This window comes from Phocoena sinus, chromosome 11 (genome assembly GCF_008692025.1).
Source record: "Phocoena sinus isolate mPhoSin1 chromosome 11, mPhoSin1.pri, whole genome shotgun sequence".
Lineage (NCBI taxonomy): Eukaryota > Metazoa > Chordata > Mammalia > Artiodactyla > Phocoenidae > Phocoena > Phocoena sinus.
This window is the reverse complement of record NC_045773.1, coordinates 33,357,212-33,374,595: the sequence shown is the minus strand read 5'-3', so window position 1 is coordinate 33,374,595 and position 17,384 is coordinate 33,357,212. Positions and strand designations below refer to the sequence as shown.

Below are 17,384 nucleotides of genomic sequence, written 5' to 3'. Positions count from 1 at the left end.
AAAAGATACACAAAAACAAAACCAAAACAATTAAGAAAATGGTAATGGGAACACACATATTGATAATAACCTTGAATGTAAATGGATTAAATGCCCCAACCAAAAGACACAGACTGGCTGAATGGATACAAAAACAAGACCCATAAATATGTTGTCCACAAGAGACCCACTTCAGACCTAGGGACACATATAGACTGAAAGTGAAGGGACAGAAAAAGACATTCCATGCAGACAGAAATGAAAAAAAAGCTGGAGCAGCAATTCTCGTATCATATAAAATAGACTTTAAAATAAAGACTGTTACAAGAGATAAGGAGCGACACTACAAAATGATCAAAGGATCAATCCAAGAAGAAGACATAACAACTATAAATGTTTATGCACCCAACATAGGAGCACCTCAATACATAAGGCAAATGCTAACAACCATGAAAGGAGAAATCAACAGTAACACAATAAGAGTAAGGGACTTTAACACCCCACTTTCACCAATGGACAGATCATCCAAAATGAAAATAAATAAGGAAACACAAGCTTTAAATGGTACATTAAACAGGATGGACTTAATTGATACTTATAGGACACTCCATCCAAAAAAAACAGAATACACTTTCTTCTCAAGGGCTCACGGAACATTCTCCAGGATAGATCACATCTTGGGTCACAAACCAAACCTCGGAAAATTTAAGGAAATTGAAATCACATCAAGCATCTTTTCTGACCACAACGCAATGAGACTGGAAATCAATTACAGGAAAAAAACTGTAAAAAACACAAATAAATGGATGTTAAACAGTGTGATACTAAATAACCAAGAGATCACTGAAGAAATCAGAGGAAATTAAAAATTACATAGAAACAAATGACAATGGAAACACGATGACCCAATACCCATGGGATGCAGCAAAAGCAGTTCTAAGAGGGAAGTTTATAGCAATACAATCTCACCTCAAGAAACAAGAAAAATCTCAAATAAACAATCTAACCTGACACTTAAAACAACTAGAGACAGAAGAGCAAAGAAAACCCAAAGTCAGGAAAAGGAAAGAAATGATAAAGATCAGAGCAGAAAAAAATGAAATAGAAATGAAGAAAACAATACCAAAGATCAATAAAACTAAAAGCTGACTCTTTGAGAAGATAAACCCTTAGCCAGACTCATCAAGAAAAAAAGGGAGAAGACAAAAATCAATAAAATTAGAAATGAAAAAGGAGAAATCACAACTGACACCACAGAAATACAAAGAATTATAAGAGACTACTACAAACAACTCTATGCCAATAAAATGGAGAACCACAAAGAAATGGACAAATTCTTGGAAAGGTACAATTTTCCAAGACTGAACCAGGAAGAATTAGAAAATATAAACAGACGTATCATGAGCAATGAAATTGAAACTGTAATTTAAAAACTTCCAACAAACAAAACTCCAGGACCAGATGGCTTCACAGGCGAATTCTATCAAATATTTAGAGAAGAGGTAACACTGATCCTTCTCAAACTCTTCCAAACAACTGCAGAGGGAGAAACAGTCCCAAATTCATTCTACAAAGCCACCATCACCCTGATACAAAAACTAGAAAAAGATACTACAAAAAAAGAAAATTATAGGCCAATATTACTGATGAGCATAGACGCAAAAATCCGGCACAAAATACTAGCAAAGAGAATCCAACAGCAGATTAAAAGGATCATACACCATGATCAAGTGGGATTTATCCCAGGGATGCAAGGATTCTTCAATATATGCAAATCAGTCAATGTGATACACCACATTAACAAATTAAGGAATAAAAACCATATGATCACCTCGATACAGAAAAAGCTTTCGACAAAATTCAACACCCATTTATGATAAACACTCTTTAGAAAACGGGCATGGGGACCCACCTCAACATAATAAAGGCCATATATGACAAACCCACAGCAAGCATCATACACAATGGTGAAAAACTGAAAGCATTTCCACTAAGATCAGGAAAAAGACAAGGATGTCCACTCTCGCCACTCTTATTCAACATAGTTTTCGAAGTCCTAGCCACAGCAATCAGAGAAGAAAAAGAAAGAAAAGGAATACAAATTGGAAAATAAGAAGTAAAACTGTCACTGTTTGCCGATGACATGATACTATACATAGAAAATCCTACAGATGCCACCAGAAAACTACTAGAACTAATCAATGAATTTGGTAAGGTTGCAAGATAGATAATTAATGCACAGAAATCTCAGGCATTCCTACACACCAACAACGAAAAATCAGAAAGAGAAATTAAGGAAACACTCCTATTTACCATTGCAATAAAAAGAATAAAATACCTAGGAATAAACCTGCCTAAGGAGGCAAAAGACTTGCACTCAGAAAACTATAAAACACTGATGAAAGAAATCAAAGATGACATAAACAGATGGAGACATATACTATGTTCTTGGATTGGAAGAATCAATATTGTGAAAATGACTATACTGCCCAAAGCAATCCACAAATTCAATGCAATCCCTATCAAACTACCAGTGGCATTCTTCACAGAATTAGAACAAAAAATCTTACAATTCATATGGAAACACAAAAGACCCTGAATAATCAAAGCAATCTTCAGAAAGAAAAATGGAGTTGGAGAAATCAGGCTCCTTGACTTCAAGCTATACCACAAAGCTACAGTAATCAAGACAATGTGGTACTGGCACAAAAACAGAAATACAGATTAATGGTACAGGATAGAATGCCCAGAGATAAACCCACGCACCTATGGGCACCTAATTTACAACAAAGGAGGCAAGAACATACAATGGAGAAAAGACAGCCTCTTCAATAAGTGGTGCTGGGAAAACTGGACAGGTACATGTAAAAGAATGAAATTAGAACACTACCTAACACCATACACACAAAAAAACTACAAATGGATTACAGACCTAGATGTAAGGCCAGACACTATCAAATTCTTAGAGGAAAACATAGGCAGAACACTCTATGACATAAATCACAGCAAGATCCTTTTTGAACCACCTCCTAGAGAAATGGAAATAAAAACAAAAATAAACAAACGGGACCTAATGAAACTCAAAAGCTTTTGCACAGCAAAGGAAACCATAAACAAGATGAAAAGACAACCCTCAGAATGGGAGAAAATGAAGCAATTGACAAAGGATTAATCTCCAAAATATACAAGCAGATCAAAAAAACAAAAAACCCAATCCAAAAATGGGCAGAAGACCTAAATAGACATTTCTCCAAAGAAGATATACACATTGCCAACAAACACATGAAAGGATGCTCAACATCACTAATCATTAGAGAAATGCAAATCAAAACTACAATGAGGTATCACCTCACGCCGGTCAGAATGGCCATCATCCAAAAATCTACAAACAGTAAATGCTGGAGAGGGTGTGGAGAAAAGGGAACCCTCCTACACTGTTGGTGGAAATGTAAATTGATACACTCACTATGGAAAACAGTATGGAGGTTCCTTAAAAATAGAACTACCACATGACCCAGCAATCCTACTACTGGGCATATACCCTGAGAAAACCATAATTCAAAAAGAGACATGTACCACAATGTTCACTGCAGTACTGTTTACAATAGCCAGGACATGGAACCAACCTAAATGTACATCGACAGATGAATGGATAAAGAAGATGTGGCACATATATACAACGGAATATTACTCAGGCATAAAAAGAAACTAAATTGAGTTATTTGTAGTGAGGTGGATGGACCAAGAGTCTGTCATACAGAGGGAAGTCAGAAACACAAAAACAAATACTGTACACTAGTGCATACATATGTAAGCTAAAAAAATTTTTTAAATGGTACTGGGCTTCCCTGGTGGTGCGGTGGTTAAAAATCTGCCTGCCAATGCAGGGGACACGGGTTTGAGCCCTGGTCCAGGAAGATCCCACATGCCACGGAGCAACTAAGCCCGTGTGCCACATCTACTGAGCCTGCACTCTAGAGCACACAACTACTGAGCCCACGTGCCACTGAAGCCCGCATACCTGGAGCCCATGCTCCGAAACAAAGAGAAGCCTCCGCAATGAGAAGCCCGCACACCGCAATGAAGAGTAGCCCCCTCTCTCCACAACTAGAGAAAGCCCACGCACAGCAACAAAGACCCAATGCAGCCAAAAATAAAATAAAATAAAAATAAATAAAGTAAGAAACAATGGTACTGATGAACCTAGTTGCAGGGCAGGAATAAAGAGGCAGACATAGAAAATGGACTTGATGACATGGGGTGGGAGGGGGAAGCTGGGGTGAAATTAGAGTAGCATCGACATATATACACTACCGAATGTAAAATAGTTGGCTGGTGGGAAGCATCAACATAGCACAGGGAGATCGGCTCAGTGCTTTGCGATGACCTAGAGGGATGGGATAGGGAGGATTGGAGGGAAGCTCAAGAGGGAGGGGATATGGGGTCATGTGTGTGCCTATGGCTGATTCGCTTTGTTGTGCAACAGAAACTAACACAGTATTGTGAAGCAATTATACTCCAATAAAGATTTAAAAAAAAAAACAAAGAAAGAAAGTATCCACAGGAAAGTTTTGGAGCTATTTAGGAAACCGTTGTTCCAGAAACATAAGATTACAGGCAATGCCCGAACATGAGAGTAGATTACAGAAAGTTCACATTGAAATCAGTTGCATAGAACTGAAGAGTGAGTCTATGTCCCCAAAGAAAATGTCCTTGAATTACAGACAATTATCTAGGCTACCTACTAAAGACTAAAGATGGATGACACTGTTAAGTAGTGGGAAGGCTTCTTTCTAAGATTTATGAATCTACCTGGTCTAGGGCCGCCTGCCTCCAGAGGGCAGAAGGCCTATGTGCAGGGCATGGGCCAGTTTAAAACTTTACTAGTGCCACTAACGTTGGCTCAAGGCTCATAGTATTCCAGGAAGGAGGTAGGCTGCTGGTCCAAGGTGAGAAACTGTAAATGTATGCAGGCTAGGAGTAGACCAGCACTCCTCAACCAAGGGTGATTTTGCCTTCAAAGAGGACTTCTGGAAATATCTGGAGACATTTTTGATTGTCACAAGTGGAGGACGGGGACTGTTCCTGGCACCTAGTAGGTAAAGGCCAGGGATGCTACTAAACATAGGACACCTCCTGCAAAAAAGAATTTACCAGCCCAGTGTCAGTAGCGTTGCTGTTGAGAACCCCTGGACTAGAGCAATACTTGCCACAACAATTCCCTCACAGCCCCCCTGCGTGGAGGCATGAAAGTGTTCAGGGGAGAAGAACACAGAGCTGGCAGGAAGAAGGGAAAGAGAGGGGCGCCTGTCTCTACCACTCCTATAGCCAATCTAAACCCAGTCCTGTAAATTCAGCTCCCTGCGGGTCTCTTGAAATCTTCCACTCCTCTCCATCTCCACTGCCACCATCCTAGGACAAGCTCTCCCTACCCGAGAGACTGCAGCAGCTTCCCAAGTAGTATGCCCACATCCAAAACTATCCTCCACACAAAAGCATCTGTATGGTGTGGTGGTCATGCATGTGGCCAGACTACTTGACAATGCTGAGAGGTTCAAATCCCACTTTTGCTACGTGACCTTGGGCTAGTTATTTAACCTCTTTGTGCCTCTGTTTCCTCAAAAGTAAAATGAGGATGACAACAGTACTTATCCTAGAGAATGTTGTGAAGATATTGTTTATATGTTCAAAGCTCTTCAAAAGTTTCTGGCACATGGAAAGTAGACTGTAATTGCTTTTTATTATTTCCAAATCATAATCTGATCATGTGACTTCACCCCAATGGGTTTCTGTTCTTAGGATAAGTACCAACTATCTGACCATGGCCCCTAAGGTCCTGGGTAGTCTGGCCTCTGCCATCCCTCTAACCTCAATCAATCCTGCTTTCCCCCTTTGTCTCTGTGCTTCAGCCACACAGGCCTCCTGTGAGTTAATGGAGGGCATGTTTCTCCCTTCTGCCACAGGGCCTTTGCACAGGCAGTCTCCTCCTCTAGAATGTACTCCCCAACCTGACTCCACTCACCATCCCTGGCTCTTCATTTAATGAACTCTCATCCAACACATCATGGCTTATCTTCAGGGAGCCCTTCTACTACCTTTAGGACGCTCTCATGGCCCCAGAGACATTTCCTTTTTTGCACACTTTTCCCAGCTGTAATTCTACATTCAGATTTCTAATCCTATAATTGGACATCAGATTGTTCATTCATTCTCTCAATAAATAAATGACTTCCTGGATGATTTGTTTTATGAATGAGTCAGCGACTGAACAGGCGACTGGATCAATGAGTAGGCGTGCTGAGCTTGCACCTCAGGCTGAAGTGCCGCATTAGAGCAGTTGCTGACCAAAGATGCAACGCCCTCAGCTTTATGGGAACCCCAAATGCCCTGAGCTTGGATCTAAGGATGTTACCCATGGCCTGGAGGCAGCTGACTTGTGCTCTAGCCCAGGACCTCTAGAATGCTCTCTTTCCTCCCATCTCAAGAAATTCTTCCTTGTTCAGTCAAACCAACTTCCCTAAGCCTAAAGAATAAGGGAGGAATATTTTTTCCTTGTATATGGCGGGAGCAGGGGGCTATTTTCATTAGCCCTAAGACTGAGGCTGACTCTGGGAATGTCAGCTTCACATCTTTCTGGGGTCAGGGCAGCAGCAGTCATTCATGTTCAAAGGTCATTTGAAAAGCAACTGTTTTTTTAAAAAAATCACAGAATGACAGTTTCGTTTTAGTGTTTTGACTGTAGCGTCAAGCAATCTGCTTCTTTTTCCAAAATTACTTACTATGGGAAATGTAAACATTTTTTAACAATGCTTTCTCAAATCATCCTAACAAATCTCACACACGTGACCACAGCCTATGGCCTTCCCCACTGTACTGGTCTGGGTTTGGCCGGAAACAGAATTCACCACAGATGAGTCCACTGAGGAGAGTTCAATGAAAGTTCAATGAAAGGACTACAGAGGAGAGGTGGGCAGGGTTCATAAAACAAACGCGTTGAGGCACCCAGAAACTGGCTCTTACTGCAGCCAGTAAGGGGTGGCTCTTACTGCAGCTCGGGCTGAAGGGGCAAAGGAAACATGAGTTAATCCCAGTGCCAGTGGGAACCATGGATGGGGCACTGCTAAGAGGAGCTACAGTCATGAGAGAAGTCCCTGCTGCCAGAGATGTGGCCCCAGTGCAAGCAGGGAACAGGGAGGAAATTCTCTAGCCTTTTTCTCTTCCCACCCTCCCATCTCCTGCAGTGCCTCCTATAGGCCCTGGACCCAACCAGAAGTCAGCCAGCAGAGGAACCCCAGCAATGCACTATACAGGGAGCAGCTTCCCAGGGCACAGTCTCCCCTCCCAAAGAATGGAAGGGAGAGCAGAGAATAACCACTTTGCATACCCAATCCCATATTGCCTTAGAATAAAACCTTAGAAATGCACTGAAGGGAAAGTTTTACAAGAAAACATCCAGAGATAGAGCCAGGAAGAGAAAGAAGCACCAAGCTCAGGGCTCATAAAGTGAACACACTGACACCATTTTCAAAACAGAACAGAAAGACAATTTAACTTTTATCATAACTGTGCTGGCACTAGCCACAGTGTACTCTGCAAATCTCTTCAACTAAGCGAAGGGTTGGGTGTGAGTAACAACAGATTCTCAAAGAAGTTGGCCAAAGCCTCCTGTAGGTTCAAATTAAGATCCCACGGATATTGGCTTAACCCAAAGATCAAGTCAAACACTGCATTTCAATGTTCACCATCCCCTGGTTCCCAAATTCTGTGACTGGAAAACAAAAGAGCTTGGCAGTTCTTGACCGGCGGCTTGGCTTCAGCCTATAGTTCTCAATTGCTTTGCTCCTGAAGAACTGAGTGGCCTCCCCTCTACATCTCATTCTCTACGCAAGATTGCCAGAGCTGGCCCTTCCTCCGCCCCGAAACATGCATGTGTGTGTCTCTCCCTGCCTGCCCCCACCCCCCGCCGCCTCTCTCTCTCTCTCTCTCTCTCACACACACACACACACACATACACTCTCTCTCTCTCTCTCTCTCTCTTCTTCCCAGGGGCTCGGTCTGCCTCCTGCCCAACAGTCAAAATGAGAATCTAGCAAGACAACCATTATGTTGAGAAAATAAAGAAAATATTTTGACCCCTCTCACTTTATAGGGCACCAGGACAGGGGTAGGAAAGGGAGAGGAAAAAGGAAGAAGAGGAGAGAGAACATAAGGAAAAGGAAAGGAAAGGAGGAAGAGAGAAGAAAGAGGAGATTGGGTGGAAGAGAAGGCAGGGGTGGATAAGATCGGGGAAAGGAGGAAGAGGCAGCTAGCAAGAGTCAAATTTTCATCAGCATTCATTCATTCCTTTATCAAACTTTTATTAAGTACTTTCCAGGGACCAAGAACATCCAAAGCCCTCCCCACCTCCATGCTGTGCCTTGTCCTGTAAGTCTTCAGTGACTTGGAGCCTTTTGTTATGATGCCCTCTGTCACTGAGGCTGCAGATCTTGATGTTTCCCTTCTACATCCTCAGGGTTGAGGCTTCCCCTGATTAACAGCTACAGTATATTTTACCTTCACAAAGAAGATACTACAGGGAGGCAGAGAAGCCCTACAAGTTGGGATTTTCCCTGAGTCCTGCCCTTTGCAGTTCTGGCAGACAGCTGGCACCTGGGCCACAGTCTATTTCCCATTGATGCCCCTGCTCTGGAATACATTCTCCCAAGTACGGTCCTCATTTTTCTTCTATCCTTTTTTTCTCTAAATGACCATTGCAAGAAGTGGTTCCTAGGAGAAGACCTAACTACCTAGTGGGCTGTGATGAAAAAAGAACAAATGGAAAGGAGGGACAAAGGTAGAAAGTAAAAGGGGCATCAATTTATAGGGCTGGCTGGAGGACTGGCCAATTTCATACCCTTAATTTATAATTTATAATTTAGAGTTGGACAAACTGAGGACCAGAGAGATCCAAAGGAACCTGCTCTTGGATTGAAAGAAGGACCACAACTGCCCCCTTTGACTTGCCATACTTTAAGAGGTTGGAAGGCCTGTACATTTCTCTTTCCCGTTTTTAATGGTTGATCTTCCCCAGCCCCCATGGAGCTGCTGCTGTGAGGATGGAGATAACATGAGGTATGGTGCTTGGAATAATTTAGACTCTACAATTCATAAGCATTTAGATTATTTAACTGCTGATTATGATTATTTAAGCTGAAAGATTATACACTCTAGCTCAGAAAATGTTTGTATTTCCATTAAAAACCACCAGGCCAAGGGACCCATTTGACTGACAGTTTTCACTATTAAACTTATATATGCAGTGCATGTTTTTGGCCAGAAGACAGTGTCTCCCCTTGCTTTGTTTTAAGATAAGGAAGCTGAGTTCAAAGGCCTCCTCCAACTAGCTCTCTTCCTGCCCCTCCCCACCCCCATCATCACCCCAGACTGCTGTCCCGCTTCCCCAATGTGAGTTGGAAGAAGCACCTGTTTGCCAACTGCCTTCTATTTGACCAAAACTGATCCCACCATTACAAGACTTAAAATTCTTACAACAACATCCTGAGTTTTTCACTAGGAGACAGTGTGATGCAATTTGTCAGTGGTTAAAATCATAGAATGTACTGTCAAAAAGACTTTGAGTTCCAGGCGTCTGAGCCTCAGTTTCTGCATCTACACAGTGGAGGTAATAATACTCCCCATCTCACAGGAGGTGACATACTCAGCCCCTGCCTGACATGTAATAAGCACCTAAGAGTTGTTCACCGGTAATATTAATCCCATTGGCCAAAGTCTGCATGCAGTAAAGAGTACATATGCCTGGGCTAGTTTAATTCTCTGAAGACATTTTAATCAAAGATAGTACAATCCAGGGCTTCCCCGGTGGCGCAGTGGTTGAGGGTCTGCCTGCTGATACAGGGGACACGGATTCGTGCCCCAGTCCGGGAGGATCCCACATGCCGCGGAGCGGCTGGGCCCGTGAGCCATGGCCGCTGAGCCTGCGCGTCCGGAGCCTGTGCTCCACAACGGGAGAGGCCACAACAATGAGATGCCTGCGTACCGCAAAAAAAAACCCACAAAAAAACAAAGATAGTACAATCCTTAGGGCAGGGAGAGTCAAGGGTTCTTGATTCTACCTGACATGAAATTTAACCACTGATTCTTTCTCTGTAATAGTTTGTGAGACACATCTTTGCTTGGCTCATACATTTCACATCTGAAGAGTTTTATGAAAAATAAATGCAATGTACAAAAGTACAGGAAAATTCAGTTGTGGTCCTATTAGAGAGGACAGTGTCTTAAACCAAGCAGTCATTTTTGGCTTTTGGCAAAAGTTCCTACGTTCAAACAGAGTTCCTTAAGAGAAGAAACAAAGAAGATTCCAGCATCTCCTAAATATTATTCATGTTCCAGATCACTTATTTAGCAGATTTACTGGTAGAATTCCACATTGAAAGGAACTGTGGAGATCATCCCTCTGTCCCCTTCCTGGGGATGGGAATTCTCTCTATAGCACCCAGAGCAGGTGATATCCCCCTCCACCCAGGATTTGCTGACATACCTCAGGAACAACCTCAAAAGGCTACAGAATTCTGACTGGTACAAAGCACTGAAGGAAGGCCTTCCTCCCCTTAAAGGATGATTGTGCTCTAGCACAGTCAGCTGAGGCGGCATAAATCAAGTCCATTTCTTTCCTCTCATGTCACCCCTTTAATAGCTGAAGGGAGAATCTGCCTCTTGGTCTTCTCTAGACTAACACTCCTCACCCATCAGCTATCCCAACCATGATGAGACTTTTCAGCTATTTCCAAACCTGTTCACTCACCACATGACTCTCCCATAGTTTACCAACACTGGTACCCAGAAATGAACTCAGATATATACTGGACATGCGTGCATACAAGTAGATATCTGTTAGGAATACTATCTCTAAAAGTATAGTCACAAAGTTATTTTTAAATGCTCAGTGAGATAACATACCAGTTGTCACTTTCTTTCTATACTTCGTTTATTTCAGCAAAGACTGCTAGTTGCCCCCAATACCCCACCACCCCTTTCCTTCCTTGGGTTCCCTAAGTGTTAGCTGGACATAGAGCCACCCAGCTACAGTCTGCATTTCCTGCCTTCTTGCATCTAAGAGTGACCATGTGACAAACAATTTCTGTTCACTTAGAACACTGGCTTAGATCGGTGCCTAAGGTGTAGAACAGTCCTTGCAAGCAATGAATGCCCAACAGCTATGTATCGCATAAACTGTTAAATGACTCAGATGTTCGTGGATGGTATGTGCAACTTAAAGGGCACGGAGATTCCCCCTTCTCCTTTCTCCTGTCTGCTTGCTGGAATGTGGATGGAACGGTTGGAGCTGAGGCAAAAACCTTGTATCATCAGATGGACACCTCTCATGTACAGAGAATAGCAAAGCTTCAAGGCAGAAGGAGTGTGGGTCCCTGGTGACTATGCAGCTAATTGTATGAGCTTCTGGAATGTGGGGTTTTCTGTTCCTCGCATTGAAGCTAATTAGACCATTCCACTGTTCTAAAGTTATTTTCTTTGTAGTTAAGTTTTGCTTACCCACTTTATGTACAGCAAGCCTTTTCTCTTCCACTAAAGGCCCTAAGCCACCAACTTCAGCGTTACAAGAGAGAAACAGAAATTTTGAGCGGTAAGCTACTGTCCATCATGTGACTGCCTGCAGCTCAGACCACAATTGCTGTTTAATAAGCAGTTCTGCTCTCTGCCACCCGTCCTCGATCACTGCAGGTAACTTAGAAAGCTGAGACAAGCTTCACTAGTGTTTTCCCTGACTCAATTTACTTTTAGAATTTAGCAGGAGGTAAATAAGGACAGACAGACTGGGACATTCTAGGACACGTTAACATAGTATTTAATATATAGTCTAAATTGTGCATGCCAAGGTTTTTCTAAACAAACCATTCATTGATTAGAGAAGGAATTGCACTGTAGCTGCCTCCCTATAAAAAACTGTTGAAAGCAGGAGGTCAATTGGAATTTGAAGATGGGATCAGTGTATGCTAATTATAGTCAGTTTACCTAACATATTAATATGTCACACATTATACATATATGACTTCTACAGCTTATAAATCACTTTCTCGTAAATGCATAATTTCATTCAATCTCCATAACATCTCTTGCAACTGAGTTTATCAGTTTTAAGTAACAGTTGCCCTCAAAACTCCTCTCCCAGGCTCCATTTATCCTGTCCAAATTACCAGGCACTTAGGATTCCTTCCTAAAGAAATGTGATTTGTCTTTTCTCATGTTGGCATGAAGTAAAGAATAAATTGATTTTATCATTTTCTGCACCATGCTTCTCCTTTGAAGGGTACTTACCTAATGAGTGGCTCTCTCAAAAGAGATCCTAGATCAAAGAGGCCAACAGGATAATGCCTTGGAATAAGCCGGGGTCTTACCTCACTGTAAACTTCCTAAAATAGCCCAGTGTATACAAAGGCTTCTGAGGCTATCTAGAGAAGATGTCTAAAATGCAACAATACCCAGTAAATTAAGATGGATATCACAATGTCATCAGATGAGATAAAGTACAGAGGTCCCCTTAAAATCTTTACATAAGTATGAGAAATCACCTCAAAAAGTCTAAAACATGCACTTCAAATTACATAACTTTTAACCAGCTCTCAAAACCCTTATTCATTCAGTGTTTAATACTAAATGGAACATAGCAGTTAGCCTGCCTGTCTGCCTGTTAAATTACTATGCTAGTTAAAATCGTCTGAGCAAATGCACACAGATAGATTTTAAGTACAGTATCTCATGGCCTTCAATTCCTTTTAGCTACAGATATCAAATTCACCTGCCACAAATTAAATAATTGAGCTTTGGTTACTGGAATGTAAGCTCATTAACCGGCATTAATAAAACCAAACATATAGAATGATGTTCTTAATATTATTTTGATAAAACCCTTTAAGTAGAAGCAAGTGTAACAAAGATGAACCACTATGAAATGTTTTAGTAAGAGGTTTTAGATTTTTTAAAAATAAAAGCATAATCTTATACACAAGGGAAGGAGAATATTATGTTCTCGTATGAAAATGTATGGTTGGGAACTGTTAGTTCCTTCCGGTGTGGGAATAATGACTGGCAGTTAGAATACAAAGCAATGAAGATCAAACTGGAAAAGGGCATACTGGGGGGAAGAATGCTACTCAAGACAGAGCCAAAGGCTCTCCTTTGGGCTCAGTTCCTAAAAGGGTTCTCAGACTATAGGGAGTGACAGGGCATGTCCCTTTTTACCCCAAATAACCATGATGGTCCTTACCTATGGAAGCAGATTTCTAAGTGGGATTCCAAACTCCTTTGGTTCCACAAGAAGCTACTTTATTCATCTACCTATTCATTTATTTACTTATTTGTTCATTCATTTCCTTCACTCATTTTACTAAAATGCAAGCTTGATAAGGGCAGACATTTTTGTTTTTCCACCTAGAACAGTACCTACCACATAGTTGGTGCTCAAGAAATATTTATAAATTTTTGAACTAATTCATCCTTTCATTCCTCAAATGCAGGATTTATAAAATATGGAAGTACAATCTAATTTTGTTAAAAAAATAGAGAGCATTTGTAAAGGTATATACCAAAATGCTACCAGTATCCACCTCTGCATGGTAGGATCGAGGTGGTTTTGTTTTTAAGTTTTGCTTCTCTGTTTCTTTTTTTTTTTCTAAAATGCACACTTTTACCCAAACAAATATCTAAAAGGCTGGCTGGCCTGTGGATGAGGCTCAGGTGAAATCTATGTAGCTCTGAAACAAAAACCAAGACAAGTGGGACGATTCCATGGAAGGCCACTTCAGTTCCATCTAAGGACAAATGAGCTACCTGCATGAGCCGTGGAACATGAACCACCACCTTATGAGCCCGTGACTTCCAAAGGAAGTGGTCTTCACCAGGGCCTGGTGATTTCCTTATGAGTCATTATGTGGACAGGAGTCTGGCTTACGTAGGCTGGAAGGTTGGACCCAGCTGCTTTCCAATACTAAAACTCCGTGCCATTTGATTTTGCAACGAATTTAACAGACACCACCTCTTATTTCAAAATCCCCTTTTATGTTTCAAAGCACTTTTACATATGCTGTAAAAGTTCAGTATTAAAAAAAAAAATCCTGTCCCTATAACAATACTATAGAGTAGGCAGGGCAAGTATTATTACCTCCATGTTACCAAAGAAAAAACTGAGGCAACCAGAGAGTGATCTCCTTTAATGTTATGGTTCAGTTATAAGACCACATCTTCTTTCTCTTGACTCAAGGCCCCGTCCCTCTTTCCTCTAACACCACAGAGCCTCTCCCTTGCTACCAGGGCTGGGAAACTGGGTAGACTTGCCTAAAGCTGCTTGCACAATGCCTGTCAGTTGAATGAAAACCAACAGCGCTTGGCACAGAGTGACAGCAGATACAGTGATATGTCCAGCTGACTGCTCCCACTAACTTTCACTGATTTGGTTAATGCCAAGTAACCAATATGTCAACTCAGCTTAAAAATCAAGATTGACCAAACCATTTGGTTGACTTGAAGAGGCTGATAAAGCTAATTGGGGTTCTCAGTCAATGTAACTGCCCTGCACCTGTGTCCCCATAGTCCTGGGAAGAAGCCCACTGGTAAGTGGGGCTTCTAGGCCAGTTAAATAGTGAATGAGGTCCATATTGGGCTTAATGAAGCAGGGCTTTGTTACTGTTACCAAAGGAATTAATAGGAATTTTGTATTTATTTTGCAGTGGCAGATTAATAAGCACTTGGGCAATAATGTGGCAATTCACCAAAAGAGGTCTTAGTTAGGTGCTATCTGAAATCATGAAATTAAGTAGGAAAACATACACACGGAAAAAGTTTATATGTTTTAGAAAAATAAACCCGAATTTTAGATAAATGATACTCTTCACAAAGTATATTAAACAAATGACATATTTTCATTGGCTGATAGCGCCATTTACACACATATATCATTTTCTGTGTGCCAAGCCCTGCTCTGAGTGCCTCTCCTCACAACCACCCCACGAAAGTCATCATAGTTGGAAACTGGAGGGTCAGCGTTGTTAAGGTCATTTTCCCCCAAGTCACACAGCCACCAAGTGGAAGCAACAGGATTTCAACCCAGCTCTGATGACTCCCAAACCAGCATGCTTCACCATTACTTGTTCTCTCAAAACATTGAAAGTATATGCTCTTTTTATAAACAGGAAATAATGAAAGTTTCCTTATAATGGCATAATAAATCACTCCAGGAGCTGTAGAGTTAACTTGGGAACAGCTGCAGAACGAAGAGAGAAACGAGGCTGAACTTGACACATAACAACACACAAGGAGGCAGAAGCCGGATAAGTGAAAGAGAAAGAATAAAGGCTGATGGAATCAATGTACTGGTATTATTAATAAATTATTGATCACATCGATAATGTCACAAATGCTTGAAATACTTTTCTTCCTAAGTACATAAAATCCAATCTCCAGCATTCAATCTATTCATTGCTTCAACAAACAATTACTGAGCACTGTTCTAGGCAGCATAATTACTGCAGTGACTCAAACAGACAGAAGTTCTGGACTTGGTGGAGGTGACATAAGCTCCACAAGAAAATGAGGTAGTAGAAAGGGAGGCTGATTAGATTTTGGTTTTAATCCTGGCCAGATGTCCTTAAGCAAATTACTTGAAATCTCACTGAGTCTCAGTTCCCTCACCTCTAAACTGAGGATAATAATATCTGTTTTTATTATATCATCTTTTATTAGGAAAAATGAGAGTTTATAAGTGGAAATAAAACTACTTATTCTTTGGTCTTGGAGAAACTGAGGTAGTTGACGAGGAATAAAAGTTTTGTCCTCGTTATTAAATCCTTCAAAATATTTCATTCCATATTTTCCATGATCTAAGCTTCCTGGGTTTAATGTTAACCATGTGTAAGACTTGCAGGGTCAGGATAAGGTTATTCTTCCATACCTAGCCACCAATTTCAAAGTCTATGTTACAGGCTTAAGATGCCATAATTCTGTACATTTCCCCTTACTGTGGAAGGAGGTTGGATTTAAATTATATTTTAGTGATTATTTCATTTTAAAACTTACAGAGGGAGATGCTGCTTCTTGCCTATTTTTTTCAGAAACAGATCCACAGCAATTGATTACCTCTAAAATCTTTGAGTAATTACCTTTACTATGTTTTTCCATGGTGATATTGTTTCATTGTAAGAACGAAATAAAAGCTAGGTGAAGACAGGTGTGTCACAGGCCTACAGGAATGACCACTGCCCGACAACCAGCTGTACCTTATTGATTAAATCAAAGACATTTATTCCGGTCTCCCCTCAGCCCTTACCTACCCAAGGAGACAGGGAGGCAGGGGGATTTCCAAGCCTGTTTTTATCGGCCCAGCAAATCAGAGTCCTGCTTTCTAAACAAAGAGGTGCCAACCTTGAGACTCTATGAACACCAACACAAGCCAGGCATTGTACACAAGTGAAAAGAATATAATTAGCAAAGTTATAGTCACAATTAGGAAATACCTCCTCAGAAAAGTTTCCACTTAACTCTGAGCAGGACTTAAATTACCATTGTGCTTAACAAGGCCTCTGTCCCTTGGCCAACTCAGACCTTTTCGGCAGATCTATTAGTGCCGTCCACAAAACACAGAGGCACCTAATGTTGGATTTTTTTTTTTAATAACAGATGTGAGACATGTGCAAACTGGGACGTGGAAGCTATAATTCAAAAAAAATAAGAAGCGTAGTCATGGAAATAACTAGTCAAGTGTTAGCTAAATTATTATTTCTCCAAGCTTTCTTCCTCTTCTCTAGCCTTCCCTTTCTCATCCCTACAGATAAGTTAGACAAGAGAGAGTAGGAAAGCAAAAATGGGTACTCACTTCATCTCCAGGATCTCCTCCAGCTGTTTTCTCCTCTCTATCCGGAGGTTGGCCAAGTGTGCTTCTTTTTCAGCCAGAGACTGCTGTGTGGAGGCAAGGCGAGCCTTGGTGGCATCCAGTTCCTGTCTGGTCTTCTCCAGTGCATTCATCAGTTCCTCTATCTGTAAAGCACATGGAACGCAGTGTGTTATTTCTCCTCCATTCAAGCACAAGGCACTTTGTGCTAGCCTATGTTCTGACCATAGACACAAAGGAATCAAAGCCATCCTTGAACTGAGCATTGTATCTTGGCATCCACTCTTTCTTTGTCACTAGTTAAAAATAAATATTTCAAACACAAGAAGTGTCCAAATTTCTAAAGGTCCTCATTCAATTGGATTATCCACTAACTTTTATAGAAACTGTTTAATATATTTATTAGAAGTGGAGGGAGAGTGGCTTGACCCAACTTCAACCTGTTTGGCAAACATCTCAGATACTGCCTCACTTCAGTTGGCTGAAGGCAACACTCAAAACGCATTTT

General features: G+C 41.2%; 1 protein-coding gene across 1 annotated transcript in view; it reads right to left on the bottom strand.

The window, feature by feature from the left end:
- ERC2 (ELKS/RAB6-interacting/CAST family member 2) overlaps window positions 1-17,384 on the bottom strand; it is a 1,048,627-nt gene that overhangs the window by 382,802 nt on the left and 648,441 nt on the right. Inside the window, exon 13 of the mRNA XM_032647533.1 lies at window positions 16,862-17,022. Coding sequence (XP_032503424.1) covers window positions 16,862-17,022 — 161 coding nt within the window. The remainder of the gene's footprint in view (window positions 1-16,861; window positions 17,023-17,384) is intronic.